Source organism: Leptonychotes weddellii, chromosome 9 (assembly GCF_054177405.1).
Source record: "Leptonychotes weddellii isolate Sample4059 chromosome 9, ASM5417740v2, whole genome shotgun sequence".
In the NCBI taxonomy this organism is placed as follows: domain Eukaryota; kingdom Metazoa; phylum Chordata; class Mammalia; order Carnivora; family Phocidae; genus Leptonychotes; species Leptonychotes weddellii.
The window spans coordinates 81411801-81438774 of NC_138377.1; the positions used below are offsets into that span (position 1 = coordinate 81411801).

The 26974-nt window shown below is 39.3% G+C and overlaps 2 protein-coding genes across 3 annotated transcripts in view; both read right to left on the reverse strand.

The window, feature by feature from the left end:
• LOC145723508 (uncharacterized) overlaps positions 1-2164 on the reverse strand; it is a 41251-nt gene extending 39087 nt beyond the window's left edge. The window contains exon 1 of the mRNA XM_081831075.1: positions 1893-2164. Within this exon, the coding sequence (XP_081687201.1) occupies positions 1893-2079 (187 nt within the window). The 5' untranslated portion in view covers positions 2080-2164. The remainder of the gene's footprint in view (positions 1-1892) is intronic.
• Positions 2165-21021: 18857 nt separating this feature from the next.
• Positions 21022-26974, reverse strand: part of SPPL2A (signal peptide peptidase like 2A) — a 51189-nt gene continuing 45236 nt past the window's right edge. For both annotated transcript variants that reach the window (XM_006741199.3, XM_081831072.1), the window contains one exon: positions 21022-21332. In XM_006741199.3, the coding sequence (XP_006741262.1) occupies positions 21258-21332 (75 nt within the window). In that variant the 3' untranslated portion in view covers positions 21022-21257. The remainder of the gene's footprint in view (positions 21333-26974) is intronic.

Sequence of the window (26974 nt, forward strand, 5' to 3'; positions counted from 1 at the left end):
AACTATGCAGTGTAGATACAACATACTTTGGTGAACTTTTGGGTGACAGCGTTGATCTAAAATTTGAGAAGGCTCAACAAATTATCATTATTGGACAACTTCAGTTTTCAGTTTTCACTATAATTTAATTGAAAATTGTAAAGGAAAAAAAAAATCACACAACAGCAGTCAGGATTCAAGCAACGTAAAAAATAAAATCAGACCCTCAACTTCAAATTTTACAGTGAGAATTTCTCTCTGTAGAATCAAGAGGACTGTTAGCACGTACAATCAATCAACACTGAGTTCTTATTATGTGCCACAGACAGTGCACAACTTATGTATACAAACATATGGGGGCTGGGGGGGGGATATCTGCTATAAAAAAATGGACATAAATGGAAAGACAGCAGAAACAGGAGAAATTCAGACCACATCTCAATTTTTGAAGGTTAGGTTTCAAAATATGTATGTGGCAAGACATTAAGAGGCTGAATTTAAGAAGAGTATCTGAGGTAAGACTAAGAAATTACAGACTTTCACTAGAAAGTCATTAGAAACAAAGTTGGTTTGAAGATGATGAATCATCTTGATTCCCATTTTCTAAGGTATCTAAAAATGTTTTTCAAAATAGTGAAATGGTGTGTTCAGATTTATGCTATTTACCATAAAAAAAACCTATACACATAACTGAAGAGTCAGTATTAACGGTTTGCTTTTTTCCATTAAAAAGGCACTATATCGTTCAACTTTCCCTCCCAAAATAGATTCTCTTAAAACCCACTTAAGTAATAAATTTAAAAATCTGGTGTCGGTAACCCTTCTTTTAAAATTAAGGAAAAAAGTAAAATGACGCTTTTATTGACTTTACATTACCATAGAAAGTGGAAAATAGTGTAAGGTGCACTATTTATTCGTAGTATAACTATATTCGTGGTTTCGCTTTTGTATGGCACTTGAATTAACTTCTGAGAAAAGTAAACCTGCCAGACTCCAGCAGAGGGAGAGATGTTTGCATGAAACCTATCAAGAGTTCAAGTACTGACCAGAAAAACACTTCGCTCTTCAAGTCCCTGATCTAAATTACTTTCTTTTTAAGAAACCTTCAAATTTGATTCCTCGCCTTAACAACAACAAAAAGCTCCATCAAAAGCTGCAATGCACCGAATCCCTCTCGCCACTCCACACTGTAGGTTTAAAACCCTTCTCTAGGGCAACGGATGAGGAAGTGAAGTTCGACATAAATCCAGGTAACACATCGCCTCGGTACCTATAGCAGCGCCCCCAACAAAAATCCTTAATTCTTGCTAAAGAAAACTGGAAACCAGATCTACCATCAATATCGTCAAATCCCTCCTGTTTGGCTCCAAAAGGAAAACGTACCTGTGGAGTATCCACTGCGCAAGCAAACAAGGCACAGCTCCAATCCCGTGTCCTCTATCCCTTTTTTGTTCCCTCCCAGCCCTCCTTCCCTTTCCAAGCAGAACTTGAGCAGAGCATTTGGCTCCCTTATCTGCCAGCAACTGGCGCCAGGAGGAAGGCGCTCCCGGGAGATGCGGAGCTTGGAGGCTGAGCGCTGCGTCTGGCGCGCTGCGGCCGCTCGGCTCTTGCAGGTACTCCCTGGCTCGCGCCTCTGCCGCCTCAAGGGGCCCTCGCTGGAGCCAGGTCCCTGCTCTGGGGATTCCCGCGGCGAGCTACCGTGCCAGATTTGCTACCTGCTTCCTGCCCCTCACCCCCGAACGAACTGCACTCCCGTCCCGCCGGGGCAAGTCCGGAAGCATCAAGGCAATTCCGCGCTCCTTCGCCCCAGGAAGTAGGGCTCCGGACGCACACTTGCCAGTCAGGTCCTCCCCCTTCCCTGCCAGCAACCCCCCAGGGCCATTCCCCTGCCGGGGCCTGCGTGGGTCCAGTACCATTCTCCTCACGGGGCGCACTCCGGAAGGGCAGCAACTCCACCTCCTCCTCCTCCGCGGCCTGTAGCCATCTATCGGGAAGCGTCTCCGAAGGCGGCAGCAGAGGCCGCCGGACAAGGACAGCCCAGGGAAACCTTCTAAGAAGTAACTCAGCTCCGGCGCTAGCAGCAGAAGCTGAGTCTTTCATAATTGTGCGACCAACTCCTCCCGGTGACTGGCCACAGGGACGCGCCCGCGCCCGCCTCCGCCGGCGACGGGGCTGGAGACAGACCACGTGAGGGGCGCGTCGTGTGCGTCGCCGCCCGCGGGCTGGGTCACGTGAAGGGCGCGCGCTCCCTCCCTTCCAGGCCGCCTCCCTTCGCGCTGCGCGCACGCGCCGGGCACGGGCACCTCCACCTACCGCTCGGGCTTCCCGTGAAGGGTCGGGTGTTTTCCCCGGGTCTCCATTGGATCTCTGGGCGGGACTCGCACCAACATGTGTCTCCCCTACCGGAATGGAGCTCGAGGAAACAGTGGAGGAGGGTTAAGGTTCCGGGCCCCTGGGATCCAGCCTGGGGTTTCGGCGTGGTCTCATCTCCGCTAGCTGGGCCCGGCCTCCACCTGCCGCGCTAACTGGGCCTGGCCCATGCCTGCGCTCTGCTGCGGCGTTTCCCAGCCGCTTCTCTGTGCGTTAGACAGAGGTCTCACTCTCCTCGTCCAAAATGCCACATCATCTTCTCACCCCAAATCATGTTCTTCCTCCAGCTTCGTCTGTTTCTGCCAGAAAAAAGTTCTCCCAAATTTAACTGTGGGCTCCATCCCTTCCCTCCAGATTTGTCCCGCACAGACAACGCATACACCACCCACCTTAACCAGACTGCCGATTGTTCCCGGGTCTAATACATGCCTCTCTGCTTTTTCTTTTCCTTTGCTAAGTCCTGGTTTGACTCTAAGCGCTAGTTTACTAACTTGTTTTTCACATATAACCTTACTGCTCCCAGGGAAAAAGTTTGTCCGTTTGATCCTCTATTACCTGACTCTATCGCACCCCTTTTTTAAAAACAGCTTTCTTGAGGAATACTTGATGTACAATAACCTGCACATATTTAAATGTACAATTTGACAGGTGTTGACATATGTATACACTCATGAAATCACCATGATCAAGACAGTGAACATGTTCATCACCCCCCACGTTTCTTCCCTCCCTTTGTACTCCCTCCATCCTGTTCCTCCCCATTCCCATCCCTTAGCAAGCACTGATCTGCTTTCTGTCGCTCTAGATTAATTTGCATATTTCAGGGTTTTACAGAATGGAATCATTCAATATGTACTTTTTTTTTTTGGTCTGTGTTCTTTCACTCAGTATAACTTAAAGGCTATGACCCACAGTTCACTGAAGTAGGATCTTCTCTCCAACAAAACTAATCTGCCCATTGTTTTACCTAACAAGCTTTGGCCATGCTTATGAACATTCTTCAAGTATTCTGTGTTCCTTCCCCATTTGGCAGGTCCAGCAGGACCAAGGTTAAAAAAAAAAAAAAAGTTTTACTATATGTGTCATAGCTTTCCGACTAGATTATCAGCACCTTGGGGCAGGGATTTTGTCTAATTTATGCATGCCTTCAATAAATGTTTATTTTCTAGATCTCAGATGGGCCTACACACTTCTTACCTTAAGGGATTTTATAATCTAGAAGGTGGAGACAAACCGCAAAATCAAAATACAATGAGATAAGAGAGTTTTTTTTCCTCAGTCTTTGTGACTCTGGCCTTTTATGTACCCACAAATGCTTCACCCCTTGCTTGGATGATGTAGAAAGGTAATAAGAATAGCTCCATGGCACTTGATCTCCCAAACTCTTGCTAAATTGGAGCATTTAGTTTATTTTTTTTTAAAGATTTTTTTATCTATTTGAGAGAGAGAGCAGGAGCAGGGAGGGGCAGAGGGAGAGAGACTCTTAAGCAGGCTCCATGCCCAGCCCCCACGCAGGATTCAGTCTCACAACCCTGAGATCATGACCTGAGCTGAAATCCAGTGTCAGACGAGTAACTAAGTCACCCAGGTGCCCCTTGGAGCATTTAGTTTAGAGTTAGAAATGAGGAATATAATTATTCTTTAATTGAACTAATGAAAATTATTATTTAATTCACAGGTTATCAGAAGCCCTAAAGTTCACACATGCTGACTTTCAGTGAATTTATTCATGAAAAATCAATTCTGGGGAATGAATTTATTCATGAAAAAAAAAAAAGTACTGAGTTCCTAAGACTATATCGGAAACAGCCCTCTTTAATGTTCAGTGATGAACAAGATGGATAAATTCAGTGTTTCAGAAAATGTTCCTTAAGTTCTGTCTCACTTCTTTCCCATAGGGGCTCTGTTTCCATTTTGGTCAATGACAGCTCTATTTCCCACTCTCACTGGATCACATACTCATTCTCCTCCCTATCTTTGCCCAATTATTTGCAACAATTCAACATTTACTGCTACACTTTGCTTAAAGCACTAAGTGAGGTGTTATACATGATTTTTAAAAAAAATGAAAAAGCATGGCACTGCACCAACTCTTAGATTTTTTCTTTGTGTATTTAGAATTTTTACTTTAAAATAATTGTAGAATTGGGGCTCCTGGGTGGCTCAGTCAGTCGTTAAGCGTCTGCCTTCGGCTCAGGTCATGATCCCAGGGTCCTGGGATCGAGCCCCGCATCAGGCTCCGTGCTCGACGGGAAGCCTGCTTCTCCCTCTCCCACTCCTCTCTGCTTGTGTTGCCTCTCTTCGCTGTGTCTCTCTCTGTCAAATAAATAAATAAAATCTTAAAAAAAAAATAATTGTAGGAGGTTACAAATACACAAAGAAGTACAAATATGCTTCCTCAATCTCTCTTCCCCTTCTACCCCCCAACATCTCATATAACCACAGCACAATATCAAAACCAAAAAATTGACCTTGGAACAATCCAGGGTTTACTCAGATTTCACCGGTTATATATGCACTCATTTGTGTATATATTTGTGTGTAGCTCTATACAACTTTGTCACATGTATAGCCTGGAGTAACCACCCAATCAATCAAGATACTGAACTGTATTATGAGATCCCTCATGTCACTCCCTTATAGCCACACCCCTCCCATCCCACTCCTAACCTGACATCCAGCAGTCTGCAGTTCTAGCTCCATAATTATGTTATTCACAACTGTTACATAAATGGGATCGTGCAGTATGTATCCCCCTGTGGCTAGCCTCACTAAGCATAATTCCCTGGAGATTCATCCAAGTTGTTGCTTGTACCAGCAATTTATTCTTCTTCATTGCTGAACAGCACCCCATGATCTGGATGTACCACTGCTACAGGATTTCTTTTCCTTCGGTGCCCGCAGTTCTTGGTCACGCTGCTTTGAAAAATTAAGGAGTAGACCAGACAGAGTAGTGGGCAGCAAAGCAAGTTTTATTGAGTGATAGTAAAGTTTACTGAATGATAGAATACAAAACTCCCAAAGAGGGAGGGGACCCCAGAGGAGGTTCTATATCTAGGGGTTTTTATGGGCTTTGTTGGAGGGCTGTCTTAATTTGATTAACCCTCCCTGCTCCTGTCATCCAATCAGGTTTTGTCATCTATTACGTGGGAAAGGAGGGAGGGCTCCTTCCAGGGTGGCATAAAATCCTCTTAAGGGTGGTTTCCTCTTAGGGCAGTGCCCCCCTTGTCCCTGCCTGCTTTTCTTCCAACTATCCTTCATCACCACAGTTTGTCCATTCATCTTTTGAAGGACATCTGGGGAGGTCTGGACCACTACAAAGTTGCTATGAACATTTGTGTATAAGTTCCTCCATGAAAATAACTCTTCATTTCTCTGAGATAAATGCAATTGCTAGGCCCTTCTTAAGTCCATTTTTAGTTTTTAAAGGAATGGGTTATATTTTGAAGATAGAGCCAAAGGATCACCTGACAGATAGGATGTGGGCATGAGAGAAAAGAGGGGAGTCAGGGGTGGTTCGAAATGAACTAATGCATGTAGAACAGTGTTAGAACATACTAAGGGCTCAGTAAATGTCAGCTATACAAATGACCACAAACAACGCAAACTCTAAAGAAATGAGAAAATGCGTGAGCACTGTAAGCTACGGACATTGCCTTAGAAGGCAGTAGGAGACACTCTCAGGACACTTAGTGCATGGAAACCCCTTTGATTATTTTCATGAAACTGAAAAAGAAGAGTTCCACTTCCTCTTAAGATGTAGAAAGCAACAAGAGAATGTCACTCCCATTCTAACAAGAAAAAGCCAGACAATCTGCAAAACTGTTATTTTTAAAACTCATCAGAGAACTGAGGTCGTGGTAGGCAACCAAGAGAACTGAATTCCAAAGAGTGATAGGCGCCTCCCTAGGAAAGACAGGAGAAACGTTTTTGCCTTGGGAGAGTGTGTGTGGGCTGCAGGGAGTTTGCCACCCCCTCCCCCACCCTTACCCCCAGGTCTTTCCCTGGAGGAAGATTGGAGGCAGCCCACTCTCGGATTTTCAGCTTTCAGACTTGCATGCATTCTCAACATCAAAGGGAGTGATATCAGTTACTTCTTGGAAGTGAAAATTGATTCCTGGGGGGGGGAAAGGGGATGTGTGTGTGAAAATACTACTCTTTTTATATATAAAGCACGGATATACGTATAGTACATAAATAAACATTACAATTTCATGAGGGGGGTACAATTAGGAAAAACATGTCTAAAAAGACTGCACAGTGGAGTTATGAAAAAAAGGGTGAGAAACACTGATCTAGTGGAACAGATATACAAGCCAAACTCATAATGAAGATAAATATTATGATTGCTGTGTTAGCCAACCTCCAATAGGGCCCTTCGTGTTCCTCACTTCCTGGTATTCTCACCCTTGTGTAATCTCCCACAATGAATAGGGCTGACCTGTGTGATTGGTGGGATATTGTGAAAATGACAATGTGTCAGACTTCTAAGGCTTGGTCATAAAAGATGTTTTGGCCCCCACCTTGCTCTTTTAGAATACTCACTCTGGGGGAAGTCAGGTGCCATGCCATGAGGACACTTAAGCTGTTTTGTGAAGATGTACAAGTGGCAAGGAGATGAGACCTGTCAATAGTGAGCACCAACTTGCCCACTGTATGGGTAAGCCGTCCTGAAAGTGTATCCTTTGACCCCAGATGTCAGATGACGGCAGCCCCAACTGACATCTTGTAACCTCATGCAAAACTCTGAGACAGAGTCACCGCTAAGCTTCTCCAAGTTCCTGACTCTGGGAACTATGAGAAATGATGTGTTTATTGTTCCTTCAAGTCATTAATTTGAGGGTAATCTGTTATGCAGCAATATATTACTGATTAAAATGTGGTACAAATAAGGCGCTATGCCGTGGTAGAAGCAAGCCACCAGCTGGAGAATGTTTGAAAAGTTTGGGGGCACTAGAATATGAACTGAGTATTGTGGGAAGAATTGGAAGGGTATATATATAGAAGTTTAGTAAGGTGTTCTAGATCAAGAGAATACTCAAACAAAGGCAGAGAGGTATAACCATGTCATATCAACTCTTTTAAAATGATAAGATGCTGGGACTCCAGTAATAAAGCTAAACAGTCACTTCCTTAAAATTGCTTTAGTAAGAATGATCCTTAGCTCTTTTCTATACTTCAAACCCTTCAGCAGCTCTTAATGCTCTCATAACAGGTCCAAATACTTTAGTATCTAATCTCATCTTATTTTTCCAGTTGTTTTTTTTTTAAAGATTTTATTTATTTATTTGAGACAGAATGAGAGAGACAGAGAGCACATGAGAGGGGGGAGGGTCAGAGGGAGAAGCAGGCTCCCTGCTGAGCAGGGAGTCCGATGCGGGACTCGATCCCGGGACTCCGGGATCATGACCTGAGCCGAAGGCAGTCGCTTAACCAACTGAGCCACCCAGGCGCCCTTATTTTTCCAGTTTTATCTCTAGTTACTTCTAGCCTACTTCCTGTCCTCTTCAAACGTCCATTATCAGGCCTCAACTTGTAAATTCCTTCTTTCAAGAATTCTTTTTTTTTTTTTTAAAGATTTTATTTATTTATTTGGCGAGAGAGAGAATGAGAGACAGAGAGCACGAGAGGGAAGAGGGCAGAGGGAGAAGCAGACGCCCCGCCGAGCAGGGAGCCCGACGTGGGACTCGATCCCGGGACTCCAGGATCATGACCCGAGCCGAAGGCAGTCGCCCAACCAACTGAGCCACCCAGGCGCCCTCAAGAATTCTTTTATTTCCTCCACATAGCACAGCCAATCTGGTTTAGGTGTTGCTTCTATATGCTCCCATTGTATACTGTATATTCCCTATTACAGCATTTCTCTCACTCTAATTACCACCTTACCAGCTTACCAGCTTACCAGCTTACCAGCTTGCTTACTTACTTACTTATAATCCCCTCACCTCCTGCCACTAAACATCCAAGGATCCTAACCTTACCTACCTTATTCACCGGTATCCTAGCTCGATGACACGTACGTAAGAATCATTCAATAATATTTGTTGAAGAAAAAAACCTAATTCTCTGATAGCCCAGATTCTAAAGATGTAATTCTGATCTTTGGTTCAGGCATGCAGAGTTTTGTCAGATTAAGACAAAGTGCTGTTACTACATACTTAAAGGAAGTGGAGCAGAATATGGAAGTCTGTGTTCTCATAGTAGAATGTTTAATTAATCAGTCATCCATTTACTCATTGTATTTGTTGAACATCTCCTGTGGAGCACACAGTGTGAGCTAGGTCACTTCCTGACATGGCTCAGGCCTTGTGCTACTGTTTGTACCTCTTTCTTTAAATGTTTTGTTCTAAAACTGATTGACTATACTGGCCTTAGTTTCTAAGTGTCCAATTCCCCAGTGCACATGGTATGTAGAAACAACTATGAGATATCCTCTAAGAAGGTGGAAATAAGAAAGACAAAAAGAAGATGGAAGTAAGAGAAATATGAAATAAAATCACTCTTATGAAACCAGTTAATATTATCCATATCCCTTGGAATGTCTTCATTTATCACCATGGGCATGTATCTGTATCTCAGTGTGAGGATCACTAATTCTGATTACCCCATGATGGTTAATTTTAATTGCCAACTTGACATGGACATGGAGATTGAACATGATTTCTGGGGGTGTCTGTGAGGGTGTTTCTGCATGAGGTTGGCATTTGAATTGGGATACTGAGTAAAGCAGATTTTTCTCCCCAGTGTGGATGGGGCTTCTTCGATCTACTGAGGACCCAAATAGAACAAAAAGGCAGAGGAAGGGGGGAATTTGTTCTCTGCCTGGCAGATGAGCTGGGACATCAGTCGTCTCCTGTTCTTGCCTGCAAATACACCATCAGCCCTCTGGTTCTCAGAACTATACCACTGGCTTTCCTGTCCTGCAGACAGCAAATAGTGGGATTTCTCAAACTCCGTAATTGCATGAGCCAATTTTATATATCTATATATATATATGACAATCAGTTATGGGGAAGCATTCTCTGCAGAATCCTAATAGTACCCGTCTTCCATCCAATTTTGTTGTAGAGAATTACAATTGTGTGGTCAACAAAAGATTTTCAAGCAAAAAAATTTTTATCCTGAGAAAATTGTATGAGAAATGAATAATTGAAATTTGAAATTAAAACACAATAACATTTACATTAGCACCAAGAAAATGAAACACTTAGGTATAAATCTAACAAAATATATACAAGATTCATATGAGGAAAACTACAAAACTCTGAGGAAAGAAATCGAAGAAGCTCTAAATAAATGGAGAGATGCTCCATCTACATGGATAGGAAGACTCAATATTGTCTAGATATCAGTTCTTCTCAACTTGATCTATAAATTCAACACAATTTCAATAAAAATCTTAGCAAGTGATTTTGTGGATACCAACAAACTGATTCTAAAATTTATATGGAGAGGCAAAATACTGATAATCACCAACATAATATTAAAGGAGAAGAACAAACTTGAAGGCTGACATTAATACTACCCCACTTCAAGACTTACTAGGAAGCGACAGTAATAAAGACAATTTCTTCTTTGTTTTTGTAATTTAAATTTGTTAACAAATATATATATACAATACTTGGTGTTGCATTACCTTTAGAAACTTTCAGAAGCACATTTCACTGATCTAAACTCAAACAGCTGTAATAGGGATATTTGCAAAACAACCATTTTAAATATTAGTAGATTTTCTGAGGCCTTGGGGTATTTAATAATAAAGAGGCTTAATTTTAACCTAGAAAAAATATTTTTAGAATATTCTGAGTTTATTGTAAGTTGTATTATATCTGAAGTGACCAGGGGCGCCTGGGTGGCTCAGTCGGTTAAGCATCTGACTCTTGATTTCAGCTCAGGTCATGATCCCAGGGTCGTGGGATAGAGCCCTGCCTTGGGTTCCCTGCTAGCAGGGAGCCTGCTTCTCTCCCTCTGCCCCTCCCCCTTAAAAATGAAATATTTTTATGAGGTAAAAATATTTTAAATATTTAAAATAAATATTTTATTTTAAAATAAAATCTAAAAAAATGAAGTGACTAGAAGTAGTACAATTTATGAATGATTACTATCTGTAACACTAGCAGGCTTTATGACTTCCTACAATTCTTTAATACATGTTTCACAAATCTTGACATCCACACAAATATAGAGGTTTACATTCAGATGAGTAAAGCACATTTACAGTTCAACAATTTGAAAGCATCAGTGTCCTTACCTCCTCACATTAATAGCTAGCTAGCATTTGTTGAATGGTTTCTATTTGCCTGGTGTTGTTCTACTCAACATGTATTAAGTCCTTTCAACTCCATCAGCTAAATACTATTATCATCCTTGTTGTACGGAGGAGGAAACTGAGGCATGGGGCAGAGCCAGGGTTACAACTATGACAGTCTAATTCCAGACTCTAATCCCCTTAACCTTTATGCTGTATTACCCCCTTGTGATAGTAAAAAAAAAAAAAAAAAGGAGAAATCAGTCACTAATAATAGAGAACAACAGATTGCATATGATTCAGTCTTTCACAAAATCTTTTCCTCAAACTATTTAATCAGCTAATTCAGGATCTTTGTTTTCTTTACCAGCTGGTTTATATGATTGTTTCCGTATCAGTCATGCTTTGACTTCTCCCTGAATGGATTTGCCATTGCTCTAAGTCCCCAGGCAACTGAGAAAGAGACGCTGTATCTCATAACCGAAGAGGAGCAACTTAGAACGCTGGCAACATGAAAATAATTAAAATCGATGAAAGCATCAAAACAACTAAAAAGAAAGTCAATATATGCAATGCCTATTTTATATAAAATTTCCCTGTCACCTAAATTAGACACTTATAAATGTCTGGAAAATCCTTTGTTTATATAAGCAAAGAGTGATTAAACCAGTTCCAACAAATTTTGCTGTACTTTGGATAGAGGATTAACGGATTTTCTTCCTGAGGCATTCTTTCAAAAGAATTAACCTGGTTTGCAAGGGGAAAGCTTATAAAATGGCAACCAAAAATACCTGGAATATTTCAAATATTAATCTCTAACCCCAATAGTTTAGTACAGTGCCTGGCATATCATTGGTATTCAATAAATAGTTCTTGAATTATTGAGAGGATGAAAATTGGGCTTCTTCAGCTTTAGTACATGCAAAAATGCCAATTAGTTACATAATACACAAATATAAACATTTTTTATAACTCTTCTTTGGTCCTAGGTGTTTTTTTTTTTTTTTTTTAAGATTTTATTTATTTATTTGACAGAGAGAGACACAGCGAGAGAGGGAACACAAGCAGGGGGAGTGGGAGAGGGTGAAGCAGGCTTCCCACCAAGCAGGGAGCCCGATGCGGGCCTCGATCCCAGGACCCTGGGATCATGACCTGAGCCGAAGGCAGACACTTCACAACTGAGCCACCCAGGCGCCCCGGCCCTAGTTTATTTTTAAAGGAAAAAAATAAATCTCTTCCTGAAGTTTTAAAACTCTGCCCCAAGTGACTGTATTTGGGCAGAAGCTAGAACCAAATACTAGTAGCCATATAGAGAAATTCCCCTTTGACTTGAGCAAAGCCTTTGTGTTAATGAAGAATGTTATTGCTGGGACTGCAGAAACTTCTCTGAAGTGTATGTAAGTCTACAATGAATGGATGACTTTGGCTGGGCAGAGTTTAGAGGGGTCTGAGACTAAATATATCCAACTATGATGAACAGTGATAATTTCCTAAAACTAATATTGATGTTGTAGCTATCCCTAAATCATTTGATTCAACTACTTCCTGAGAAAGTAAAAACAAACAAACAAAACTTGTGAAGTTTATGTAAAAGCCTAATCTCTGAATTTCAGTCTCAGGCAGAGACTTAATCACATAAAACTGAGGGATGGATAATCAGGTCGTACATGTTAGTGATTTGGGATTTTAGAGATCATGAGACTGTGCTGCAGATTTTAATTTTCATGGCCAATTTTTAAATTATTAATTGGTGGTTCTAATTGTGAATTGTTATTAATTTGCATAGACATATCAATGTTTTTGAGCAAACCCAAGTAGTAAGATATATAATAAGTCTAAACTTGATTATCTAGTTTGAAGCAGCTGTTTGCTTTGATAATCTTGTTTGCTAAAAAAGGTTTTCTTTACATAGGATATCGGTAAAAATTGAAAACAAGGAGGGGCGCATGGGTGACTCATTCAGTGGTGTCCGACTCTTGATTTTTTTTTTTTTTTTAAAGATTTTATTTATTTATTTGAGACAGAGAGAATGAGAGACAGAGAGCATGAGAGGGAGGAGGGTCAGAGGGAGAAGCAGACTCCCTGCTGAGCAGGGAGCCCCATGCGGAACTCGATCCAGGGACTCGATCCAGGGACTCCAGGATCACGACCTGAGCCGAAGGCAGTCGCTTAACCAACTGAGCCACCCAGGCGCCCCTGTCCGACTCTTGATTTTAACTCAGGTCATAATCTCAGGGTCGTGAGATTGAGCCCCATGTTGGGCTCTGTGCTGAGCGTGGAGCCGGCTTGGAATTCTCTCTCCCTCTCCTTCTGCCCCTCCTCCCAATCCCCCCCACCTCCACCCCGGGCTTGCATGTTTTCTCTGTCTCTCAAAACTAAACAAACAAGCAAATATTTTTTAAAAATTGAAAACAAGGGATCTCAAAAAAAGATCTGATTTTCTGATACTGATATCTTTATTTCTCTTATATATCAACATTGCTAACACATATCTCCTAACTTAATAGCAACTTATTAAGATTTTAACATTATAAGGTTATCTAAGGATAACAATAGAAGTTAAATGGCATTAAAATGGAATTACTATAAGTATATATGTCCGTTTACATGTGTATGTGTATGTGTATATACCTGCCTCACTATTCTTAGATTTTCATCTTGTTTCATGAAAATCTCAAAGGGATAACATGCAGGTAGTTAACTTAATATACTTCAAGATCATACAAGGCAATTACAGTATACATAACACCTTAAATAAAGCTAAAATATGTAAAAACATAAAATAACCAAGAAACCAGCTATTAATTGGATTAATTGGCTCTGTGCTTTGAAAAAGATTTAAATACAATACAGATGCCAGTGATTACAAATGTACAGCTCAAGAGTAAAAACGTAAGGAGAGATACACATGAAAGGAAATTGAACACACACCTAAGTTTGCTCCATTGCAACATTACATGAAGCAACAGTTCTCAAATGAAAAATTTTAATAAATTCATGCAGGTGGGGGGGATTTCATGCATACACAAGAGTAAAAACAAACACCCATCACCGAGCTTCAATGATTATCAAGATTTTACTGCATTTGCTTTATCTGTTTTTTTTCTTTTTCTTATTTTCTTAGCTGAAGCTGATTCAATTTAAAGCAAATCATAGACATCATATCATTTTGCTCTTTATTTTGACATACATCTGTTTAAAAAAGTGGACATCATGCTGTTATCAGATCTAAAAAAATAAGTAGTAACTATTTGGTATTGTCTTTTATCTGGTTCATAACCAAGTTTTCCTAGCTGGTTCACCAATGTCTTGTTTAGTTGGTTTCTTTTTTTTTTTAAAGATTTTATTTATTTATTTGAGACAGAGAGAATGAGAGAGACAGAGAGCACATGAGAGGGGGGAGGGTCAGAAGGAGAAGCAGGCTCCCCGCTGAGCAGGGAGCCCGATGCGGGACTCGATCCCGGGACTCCAGGATCATGACCTGAGCCGAAGGCAGCCGCTTAACCAACTGAGCCACCCAGGCGCCCTTGTTTAGTTGGTTTTTGAATCGGGATCCAAACAAGGTCTACACAAGGGATTTGGGTGTCAGGTCACAGAAGTTTCTTTTAATTTAGAGCAAACCTTCTTTCCTCACTTTTCCCCCATGCTATTGATTTATTACAAGAACCAATTCAGTGGTCCTTTAGAATGTTGCATATTCTTTATCTGTAAGTTTGCTCCCGTGAGTGTTCTTTTTTTTTTTCTTTTTTTAGATTTTATTTATTTCACAGAGAGAGCACAAGCAGAGGGAGAGGGAGGGAGAAGCAGGCTCCCTGCTGAGCAAGGAGCCCGATGTGGGACTCGATCCCAGGACTCTGGGATCATGACCCGGGCCGAAGGCAGCCACTTAACTGACTGAGCCACCCAGGCGTCCCTCCCTTGAGTGTTCTTTGTTTCTTCATCCTCCATATTTCCCATAGTTGGAAGTTCATGCTCTAATTTGATTAGATTCCAGGTTATCTTTTTTGCAAGAACATTTCATGGTGCTTTGTGCTTCACACTGCATCATGTTGAAAGGCCTGCAATGTCTGGTTGTCCCACTTTTAGTAATATTAAGATTCATCAATGATTTCAGGTGCTGACAGTTTTTTTTTTTTTAAAGATTTTTATTTATTTATTCATGAGAGACAGAGAGAGAGAGAGGCAGAGGGAGAAGCAGGCTCCCAAGGAGCAGAGAGCCTGATGAGGGACTCGATCCCAGGACCCTGGGATCATGACCTGAGCCGAAGGCAGACGCTTAACCATCTGAGCCACCCAGGCGCCCTCAGGTGCTGACAGTTTAAACCTTCCTTTTACCTAATGGTTTCATACACTGATGATCATTGGTTAAACCAATTATTTCATTTGGGATGAAAATAACATGGCTATTTTCAAATCCATGAAGAGCCACAGATCTCCTCCCCTACTTCATGTAGGTGGGCAAGTGTCCCTCCCTGATTGGCAGAAAAGTGGAGTTTTGATCCTTGGAGAGAGTAAAACAGGGGGGGCTCTGGCCTGCGGGATCCAGTCACAATTGAGGGCATGCATAGGTAACACACTGAAAATGGTATTTGAGTGAATGTTTACATACAGAACGCTAAGACTGTCAACACTTTCTCCAACCACATGACTCCAGGAGATTGGAAGAGATTGTTTTGAAGGAATCTGATCATCCCACAAGAAGGCACTTAAAAATACCAACATCAGCCTTTCCCAGCAGCAGAGCCAGATCATCCTACAATGTACCTTTCATTTAAGCCCCACTTACGGGTGCCTGGGTGGCTCAGTCGGTTAAGCATCTGCTTTTGGCTCAGGTCATGATCCCAGGGTCCTGGGATTAAGTCCTGCATTGGACTCCCTGCTCACTTGCTCTCTCTCTCTCAAATATAAATAAAAATGGGGCGCCTGGGTGGCTCAGTTGGTTAAGCGACTGCCTTCGGCTCAGGTCATGATCCTGGAGTCCCGGGATCGAGTCCCATGTCGGGCTCCCTGCTCAGCAGGGAGTCTGCCTCTCTCTCTGACCCTCCCCCCTCTCATGCTATCTCATTCTCTCAAATAAATAAAATTTTTAAAAAAATAAAAAAATAAAATAAAAATAAAAAGTTTAAGCCCCACTTATGTGCTCAGAGTATCCAATTGGGTTTTTAGTTTTTCACTCTTGAACATAAGCAGAAATCTGAAAATTTCCTTTCCTCTGAAGAAAGCTTCTAAGATATAACACACAAGAATGGAATTGGAAAGAAAGTAGTGGCTATACAGATACGTTTCAAAAACAAGCTAACAAAAGCCCTGTCATTAATATTTTCAGAGTTAAGAGAATATATGGCATCAATGAAACAGCAATAGGATGCTAGAAAAAAAGTGTCAGAGAGCAAAAAAGAGCTCTTGGAAATTAAAAACATGTTAGCAGAAATAAAAAATCCAATAAAAGATTAGAAGATAATGTTAAGGATATCTTCTAGATTAACAGGGCGAAAAGATAGGTTGTGGAATATTTGAGAGGAAAGATAAGACAAATAGAGGATTAGTACAGGAGGTGCAACATCAAAATATCAGGGCTTCCAGAAAGAAATAACAGAGAAAATAAAGGGGAGGTAATAATGAGTGAAATAATTTAAAAATATTTCCCATAATTGAAGGATTACTAGACGGAAAGGACTCATTGAGTGATAGGTATAACGGAGAAAAATAGACCCATACTGGGAATAAGCTATCAAGAAAAATACAATGTATGTTCTAAGTATGCCTTGGAATACACCTACACTAAAAAGTGACCATTATTTATCTGAAATTCAAATTTAAATGGGCATCCTGTATTTTATCTGGGAAGCCTACACTGACCTTGTCATTACCAGTAATGGCAATTCCTCATAATTTCAATTTCTAACACTCCACTCAGATCACCACTGCTCATCTATCCAACTTCTGATATTCTAAACCCAACAATCACTCAACAATATAGGGACCTAAAATGTATTTATCCCCACACCTTTTCACTATCATTCCATCATCCCCTCAAATCCTCATGTCTTCTTGTCCAGCTTAAATTTCATAGTTAGTAAGTTGTATTCACTGCTTCACATACATCCTAAATTCCCTTGTTCCTCTTTAAATTTCTTGACCTTGCTTGGCTAAATCACAGTCCTCATTCAATTCAGTATTGTACCTGTGTAAACCGAACGTGGCTGGACACACACACACACACACACACACACACACACACACAGAGAATAGTCATTTTAAATTTAAGATAACAAACCTCATGGTGGGCCCTTGATGCAACTATTATACTCTATTTCCCTAGACCAGTAGTTCTCAAAGTGTGGTCCCCAGGCCAGCAGTACCAATGTCACCTGGGAACTTGTTAGAAATGGAAATTTTTGGTTGGATTCAACTCCAGACTTGAATTAGAAAATCTGGGACTGGAGCCAGCAATCTGGAGTTCAACAAGGGTTCCAGGTGAGTCTGATACACTGGGTCTCACATTTTAGCATGAGAAAAATGAGCTGTAAAGCTTGTTAAAAGGGCAGTACAATGGCAGCAGGGATCTTAGTAATTTGTGAGAACATCAGCAAAGGTGCAAATGCCAGGAATGTTCATTGTAGCAGGTAACATTTCTTGGTTTAAAAAAAAAGTCCATGCATACATTAATTCAATAAATACTTATGAAGGAGTATTATGTATCAGTATAAATTTCCAGTAAATGACACTTATGGAATCTAGGTTTTATGAATAATTTGTCAGACTTAAATAACTACACAATTACCTAAAGATTATTACCATTTATACTTTATGTGAACATAATCTAGTATACTTTAAATTTTCAATTATTTTTCACCATTAAAAATAAAACAAATTCAAATTTTATTTTAAAATATAATTTATTGAATACCATAGTGAATTCAATACATTAAAAAAATTGTTTTTCTTATCAGTATTGGCACATAATGAAGTTTTAAAGCACTGCTAAATTAACACCAAAAAAATTTTAAATTTCAAATCATGTTCCATAAAAAAATAAAGCCTAGTAGTGTTATAAAACTATTAATTTATACCAACTCACATATCAAAGTGTTAAAAAAAAAGAATTCCACACTCAAACTGTCTTCTAAGAAGTAAAAATTCAATCATATGTATTTTTAAAAAGGTTCTCATTTGAACAAAATACAATAGGTATAAAATAGGCAAAAACTTTACACTGATTTGTCCTACTGGGAAATTCTGCAGGCTAACTAGATAAAATTTAGATATTAAAAAAATCCATACTCCAAAGGAATAGAAGTTTACAATATTTTTTATGCCTAATCAAAGAAACATACAATGACATTAAATATTCTTTTTTCTCTTAGTTGCCTCAATTGCCAATACAGGACTGTTCTAAAATGTAATTTAAAAATGATTTTCCTGCCAATGAATATTTTCATAGATGCAAAGCTGTCCTTAAATATGGAAACATTAAACAAGGAAATTTGCATATATGGTGTTCACTATAATATGGCCTGTATATTTAACTCTATCAATCATTTTGTTTACTCTAAAATTTCAGTAACCCAAACCATGTGTACTACACAATTTCTTTCCAATTCCAAAAGGTTGAGTAATTTGATTTGGGTCACTTGAATTTACAGAGTATCTTTCTTCCAGGAAGCAAAAAGTGAATATACTGAATATAAATTCAGTATCTTGATTTTATTTACATTATCCCCCCCCCACCCCCGTTTAGAATTGTCCTCTGAGGTAAAGAGAGCACTGAAAATAAAAATTTTAAACTGCAGAATTGGTTATTTGGCATCGTTCAACTTTTTTCCTTATTAATGGGAAAACATAAACCCTTTCAAACTAGTGCATTCCACTGGTCTGAAATGCAATTCCTGTTTTTGAAATCTCATTGGCTGAGACCATCAGGTTGAACTTCTAGAAACCAAGCTTAAATAAATTCAGTTCAAATATTTTTTAGTCAAACGTAGAAATAATGTTTGCTTATACCTACGGAAGAAATTGAAAGAGCAAAGGAACACTGGAAATCTCCTTTGTATTTACTTTAAATGTCCCATTTCACCAAAACCTCTATGGACATGAAACTAAAATCTATAAATGCCAACAGTGGATGGGTTAAAATTCTCTCCCTTCAAAAGTAAATCACCAAGTCTACTAAGGTATTGCTAATCTAAAAATCTACAAGCTAGAAGAAAATATAGTGTATTAGAATATAAAGGTCTTTTACCACAAACCTCTTATTTATCTTTGCTGACCTAAACCGAAGTAAAAAATCACCTACATTACAATTTGAGATATTTAGTTCTTTGTTTGATAAGCTACAAAATGTTCACACTTTTCTAAAAAGTAATAAATTATTATCTTTTTGCAATAAGTAATAATACTATATATCCCACTGTTTTAAAGACATATTTAGGAAGAAAACAACTCTCTTCCCCTTCAAGTTATAGGTGGTGGGAGGATGACAGGGAAAGAAATGACACAGCCTTTTAAAGCCAAGCTTTCATCTCCCTCATCTTCCGTTCATTTTGATTTCCAAAATAAGATACTTCTGCACTTTACTGTAATTTCTCAAAATATTTTCAACTAGGTTGCTAGAAGTGTTCTTTGAATACAAATAAAGTTGAGATTGAGAATGGAGAAATTTGTGGAATTTCACTTTTTGTTTCTTATTTTCATTTAATCGATAAGATCTTAATAGCAAACTAGAACAAAGATTTACCTCTCATAACTTATGGTTGGATAAAGTAGAATTTGTATCAAAGAACTAAGATTTCAGATTTCTAGATGTAAAATTTTCTTTAATGTTCTTCATAAAATGTGGTTGAGGCTTTTAAATATCATAAAGTTGGGATGAGTACAGATAATTTTACTAAAAAAGCTCTATTTTGGCAAACATTTTATTGATATTATAAATGAAAATACAGTTGGAGCTTTAAAATGGCACTTAATCTGTTCTATCAATGTCTGCCAAATAAATTAGATTCTCTGGAAAAAATTCAAACTTGATATTATGGAGGCAAAATTAACTCTTACTTGACAGATACTTACCAGTCATTTTGCCATAAACCAAAGGACCCATAAGTATACTAAGTGGAAAGAGGGGCTGACTGTCAGGGAGCTTCTCTATCTACAATTTAGTTAGCAAAATTTAAACAAAAGCATCTAATTCCCTCAAATATTAAATTTACTGCAAACATCAAAGATTTGATCCATTTTTAAAAGGCATTAGCTTTATCTTTTAATCAGTTGAAATGGCCTTGAATGAAAGATCACAGACTTGTTCACAATCTTTTACATTACTTAGAGAGAAATGCAAAATCCTGCTTTTGTTGCAATCACTCATCACTTGGGAATTTCTTAAAATAAAAGACAGTAGAAAGACACTTCGACCTCTGACTCCCAGGATAATGCTCAAGGCCACACTGAGATTCAGCAAAGAATGAAAAAGATATTTTTTCTTTCTTTTTTTTTTTTTTTGAAAAAGATATTTTTCAAGTTGGAAAGTACCAGAGTGATTAATTGGTCTAACTTATTCATTTTGCAGATACGAAAATTGAGATACAAGGGTTTTGGGCTAAGATAATTTGCTCAAATTCTTGTACTGTCAGTAAATTAAGACTAACCCAGTTTCCTGTTTTGTCTCCAATTCTTTCCTCTGAAGCACACTTTGTATATTAAACGCTCCTCCAACAAAATATTAAAAGATTAACATTGGTTTCCTATGGGGAAAGGAGCGGGAATTAGGAAAAAAAAAAAAAGGTGGCAGTTGAGGGGGTGATAGACTGTTAGGGATGCTGTACTCACACAATGAGCCATATGTGTTAACACAGAAGTTGATAAAAAAATAGTTTTTACAAAATTTCAAGCCTTAACATCAACAGAACCAAACTTCAGAGATAAGAAATGGTGAAACTGAATGTTAGAGTGTAGAAATTTAAGCTACCTCTTCAAGAAAAACAGACCACTGAAAACTGTGGATTTCAGTTGCTGTGTCCTTTTAATGACTAGTTCTATATATTGTTCCTTTATATCTGAAAAAATATTTTAATATAATACATATGCAGACTAAAGTAATTTAGATTTTCAAGTTCAAAAAAGATTGGGGCTTTTAAAAAAACTTATGCTACAAAAATATGCATTTATATATATTCCCAAATTATATTTTTCTAACCTCTGCAGTGAAAAGGTCCAAAATTTCATCGTTGAACTGCCTTCGAACATGGTCGTAAGCAGTTATTTCTACAGAGCATAAAATTTGCATAATTCTTGACAGTAAAAGCTGTTCAAAAACTCACTTTGACAGAAATGCTTTTGTCTATTACTAGGAGTTGTAAGAAACATTTCAGTAAGAAAGCACAGGGGTGGGTCAAGACAGTTCTTTAGAAAAATATACTGTATATAATAGATTTTCAAAATTACACAGACCATATGCTTTATTTAATGTGAAGGCACAACTTTAACATAGTTAAAAGCAAATGTGTTTCAATTATTTGATGTAACTGTCAGTACCAGCTCTTAAAAATATGTATTTGCAAGCATATCACTGAAGATTCGTTAAGATTGTCAATTCAAAAGTCAATTTAAAAAGTCAAACTCTAGTTGTAGAAAATCAACTGACACATTATTGCAGGTCCACTCAATATTATTGTTGGACAATCTGTTCACCAGCAGTCACAGGGTTTTCTTCATTGGTTGCATAGTCCAGATGGTCCATCACCTAGGCAAAAATAAAAAATGTCAGGAAATGCAAAATTTCAACTTGCCCTCAATATTCACTAACTTTGGCCAAAGGATCCCCCCTTTTTCAAAAAGACAGAGAGGGGGCGCCTGGGTGGCTGAGTGGGCTAAGTGTCTGCCTTTGGCTCAGGTCATGATCCCGGGGTCCTGGGATTGAGCCCCACGTCTGGCTCCCTGCTCAACGGGGCATCTGCTTCTCCTGCTCATGCTCACTCTCATTCTCTCTTAAATAAATAAATAATCTTTTTTTTTTTTAAAGATTTATTTATTTATTTGAGAGAGAGAATGAGAGAGAGCGCGAGTACATGAGAGGGGGGAGGGTCAGAGGGAGAAGCAGACTCCCCGCCGAGCAGGGAGCCCGATGCGGGACTCAATCCAGGGACTCCAGGATCATGACCTGAGCTGAGGGCAGTTGCCCAACCAACTGAGCCACCCAGGCGCCCTAAATAAAAAATCTTAACAAGACAGGGAGTACTCCATGGAACTGACCACTCCTTTTAGAGCAGTGCACTGGTTCAACATCCAGGCCCCTAAGGATATGGTCAGAGTGACATGGGAAGCCTAATCGTTTGACTCAGGGCCAATCTGATAAATGCTTTCTCTGAATCTTCCACTATATCCATTTCCCAATATGAACTGGCCTTCACGGTAGTGGAAACTCTACCACCAAAGGAAGATATTCCTGATGCTTATTCCAGGATGCGATTCCAGGCAGCATTCACTGCTAAAGGTGAAAAAACTAAAAATGAGAAGTCACTGTGAGAATACCTGCTACTTTGGGGACAGTGTAATCTAAGAATGATACATGAAATTTTGGAAATACCGTATAACAAACATTTCTACCAAAACCAAATAAACTGAAGGTACTTAAAGGTCAAATGATTCTCTGAAAATAAAATCAAGAATGCATTTGCTATAGACCACTCTAGAGGAATTACCAGTTAAACTTTTCTCAAACGGTCACTTCAGCTCTGCTCATCCATAGTCCTATGTATTTTTTTCATATTTGGAAGGCAGCTATGCTCACCACTATACCACCAACGCTATTTTTTTCATATTTGGGACTGAAGGAAAAAGAAACTGCTTACATGTTTTCACTGTGTTCTTCCCATGAAATTACTTAGAAAAAAGCACCCACTGTCTTTGTGAAGACTGTCAAAGATTTTTAGATTAGTGATTTTCAGTACTGTGATGCACATATTCCCTTCTTTATCAAGAATTAGAAGAAAGACCAGCAAGATAAATGTTCCTATTTTTGTTAAGTGATTCTAAAAGCTTTAGTGTGTTTTGGAAAAGGAAACAGTAGGATCACTCCCAAATGGGGTCTCTGACCCTGCCAGACAAGAACCTGCTTCCCCTGGCAACTGTACCCTACTGAATTCACAGCCTATATTCCCTAAGTTATCACATGCCTCTTCCTTCCTAATCCTCAGGTACTTCATTGGCACTATAATCTAATCCCTAACTATATATATAAATGTATTTGTTTAAAAAACAAAAACTTGCAAAATCAATTTATTAAGAAGTAAAGACCTCTACTCTGTATTTACTTTTCTTTACCGACTTTTCAATAAAAGCAATATAGAAACATGAAGAGCAACCTTGAAATAGGTTTTTAAAGATTTTATTTATTTATTTGAGAGAGAGAATGAGACAGAGAGAGCATGAGAGGGTCAGAGGGAGAAGCAGACTCCCTGCCGAGCAGGGAGCCCGATGCAGGACTCAATCCCGGGACTCCAGGATCATGACCTGAGCCGAAGGCAGTCGCTTAACCAACTGAGCCACCCAGGCGCCCTTGAAATAGGTTTTTAAAAACATAAAAATTAATATAGATAATAAAATTAACTGGCAAAATTGGTATAGGTTTTTGTAATATTTGTAAATAAGAAAGCCAGTTTGGAAAGATGTCCTCTAATATTGGGTCGGCATGCCTGGCATTTACTGATAGTTCTGCTTATTTATAATTAAACCAATCTCCAGAAACACTCTATTAAAACTCCCATTAAAGGGGAGTAACTGGAGAGTTGTTGATACTAGAGCAGCGTTGTTCTAAGTATCTCTGTATTCTGACTTGTCAGTTACACTTGTGACTTCTAAAAATAATTAGAAGCACTAGTGACATTTAACAGAGACAAATCCACTGTTTACTGGATATCAACAAACTGAACGCTCACTTCCTATTCTGAGTAAAACAGCCCATTGGAGGTTGCTGCATAAATCTAACTTCACTGATTTAGTATTAGAAACAAACAAAAAAATCCCCTAAAATGATGGTGTCTCTTAGTTGTTCTTTATGTCAAAGTAATTAGGCCACTGCTTGATTTTTCTCTCTGGAGAAGAAACATCTTTATTTATTCTACAGTATCAGAACTTAAGACTTTGGGTAGAATCAAATGGAACTGAATACAAAAGCTCTTGAAGCATTCAAGAAAAAAAGTTGATAGCAAGTAATAGTGTAAGTAGGTTTGAGTTATAGACTATACAATTAAGATTTCCAAATTAGGGCGCCTGGGTGGCTCAGTTGGTTAAGCGACTGCCTTCGGCTCAGGTCATGATCCTGGAGTCCCTGGATCGAGTCCCGCATCGGGCTCCCTGCTCAGCGGGGAGTCTGCTTCTCCCTCTCACCCTCCCCCCTCTCATGTGCTCTCTCTCAAATAAATAAATAAAATCTTAAAAAAAAAAAAAAAGATTTCCAAATTAGTATTATTTTAGTGAAATCCTACAGAAACATTATTTCTTTTGATCAGAGAAATTCATGGAAAGGGCTGAAAGACTAAATAAAATACTAAAGTACTTCCACAAAGTCTCTAAGTTTCAGCAACAAATGGGGTATAATTTCCCCTTTGAAAAAAGCATAAAGAGGCTGTCAGGGCTAACCATGACATTTAAAAGGTGTCTAGTGCAAAGGCCTGCTTTTTACCACCACTATTCTTGCAGTCACTCTACTACCAGGCATTGGAGTGAACCAAATGATTAGCAGCATAAACTAGTATGCCATCACCTTAGATTCTAGCTTCATTTTATATTACCTGTTTTATATTTGATTATGTCAAATAGTAGCAAAAACTTTTGGCACTTGCAAAAATAATGATTATATATAAAAACTGTAGAGACACAAGTCTAGTTTGATGCTTTAAAAGTGCCTCACTTGGGCACCTGGGTGGCTCAGTTGGCTAAGCGACTGCCTTCGGCTCAGGTCATGATCCTGGAGTCCCAGGATAGAGTCCCGCATTGGGCTCCCTGCTCGGCAGGGAGTCTGCTTCTCCCTCTGACCTTCCTCCCTCTCATGCTCTCTGTCTCTCATTCTCTCTCTCTCAAATAAATAAATAAAATCTTTAAAAAAAAAAAAAAAGTGCCTCACTTTTACAAACCTTATATAATTTTGGTAATTCTATGAGGGCTGCTAAAACACAAGCTTATATACATAGACACAAAAGTGACTAAAGGTCAGTGGATTAAGGACCGAACATTATAGTTGCTTTGCATGAAAGATTTCCATAACATTAACTGAGAATTTATAGTACATAAAACACTGTTATCGGCACTGCAGGTTCCTAATACCTAGAAGATAATAACTTAATGAGGGAGGCATATGTAAATGTCTATCCTACAAGGCAGATGTTAAGTATTTAAAGTACAAAGTCCACAAAAAATATGGGGAAAGGTGAACCTAATTTCAACTGGAGAACTCTTGGATATCAGCTTGGAGAAAGAAGATTTTGAGTTGGGAATAATATAAGGCACATTCTGGAAACAGGCTGGCAATGCTATGAACATAATGGAGGCAGGGGAGGAGGGAAAAGGTTATGACACCGCTGGCCAGAGAGATGAGCGGGGAATGGCCTGAGGGCTGGCTTCAGGGCTGACCCACAGGCCGACCTTACACTGGGTTAATACCTAGTCTCCCTCTGCTTTACTACACTTCTTGAGGTTCCAAGTCATACTTTTCAAAGCCTCAGCCTAGCCTTACCTGATCTCATCCACCTGCCCTACCAAGCCCTGGGGTAACCCACCACTATGAATTATAGATTCTCCTACCTGCCTGTAGATCCAACCTCATTTTATGGATGAGGAGACAGAGTCTTCACAGACCAAGTGACTTGCCAGAACGGATTCCAAAGCCTCTAATGTACTGTCCCCCACAAATGGCAACATTCAAGCTAAGTTAAATTTTTGACTTTAAAGGTTGCACAAAAGCAATGAGATTTCCTTTTTCACAGTAACAGGAGAGTAATTCTGTGAAGGCATTACATTCTATAACTTTCAAAAATGTTAGTTTTCTAAACAAAAAAAAAATTCTCTCCTGGCAGCAGTTTATAATATTCTGCAACTAGCTTGACTAAAATTTCAGCATGTGTCTATTCTTCATATTTTAAAATCTAGTGCACAGTGGGAAAATGGCTGCATTTTTTTTTCCTCTGAGGCTTGTGTGGCTATCAAATCTTTTTGCAAGTTAAAAGAACCAGATTTAATAAAGACCTGAAGTTTTAACATTCAAACTGGGAAAATGGAAATCTAGTTAATGAACTGAAAAATAACAACCAAGCCAAGAAACCAAAACAAAAAAACCTGATTCCTATAAATAATAATAGCAAATGCAGTGTTTATGATGTGCCAGGCACTATTTTAGGCAATTTGCATATTTTACAACAACCCTCTGAAGTAGGATGATTATTATTCCTTTTTACACTGAAGGAAACTGAGGCACCAAGAAGCTAAGTAACTTGCCTAAGGTCATGTGGCTAATAATTAACAAAACCAGAGATCAAACTTAGGCAGTCTGGCACCAGACTCCACACTTTTTATTATTATGTGCTATTTTTTTTTTTAAAGATTTTATTTATTTATTTGACAGAGACAGAGATAGCGAGAGCAGGAACACAAGCAGTGGGAGGGGGAGAGGGAGAAGCAGGCTTCCCCCCGAGGAGGGAGGCCGATGCGGGACTCGACCCCAGGACCCTGGGATCATGACCTGAGCCGAAGGCAGACGCTTAACGACTGAGCCACCCAGGCGCCCTATTATGTGCTATTTTATATTCTGAATGTCTTTACCTAATAAAACTATGAGACCACACTACAAAAGTGAGAAGTGTATAACCAAAGTTGTCTTAACTTTTTAGATATTTTAAAATAGATTTTCCTACCATCAATTGCCTTATTTAGCTTCTACGTCATGTTGTTAAGGCCCTGGAGTCTGCCCTGCTGGGGCTATTTACCACTGCTTTGTGCCCAGCTGCAATGATCCTCCCCTTTATAGGTAGAGTGCAGGAGGAAGGGTAGAGGGGGAGGGGCAGCGGGAGGGAGAGAGAGAGAGAGAGAATCTGAATCTGAAGCAGAATCCATGCTAAGTGTGGAGCCCGATGCGGGGCTCAATCTCACAACGTAAGATCATGACATGAGCAGAAACCAGGAGTCCGATGCTCAACTGACTGAGCCACTCAGGCGCCCCTCAAGATGATGATTTTTAAGAACGAAACTTGGATGGTCCAGGGCAGCATTTGTTCACAGGGAATATAAATGCATCCCTTAGTTGAATTCCTTCCTTAGTTATATCATCCTCTTTCTCCTCAATAAACATCATAGAGAGAAAGGAGGAAAGGTACTATAATAAACGAGAGAGAA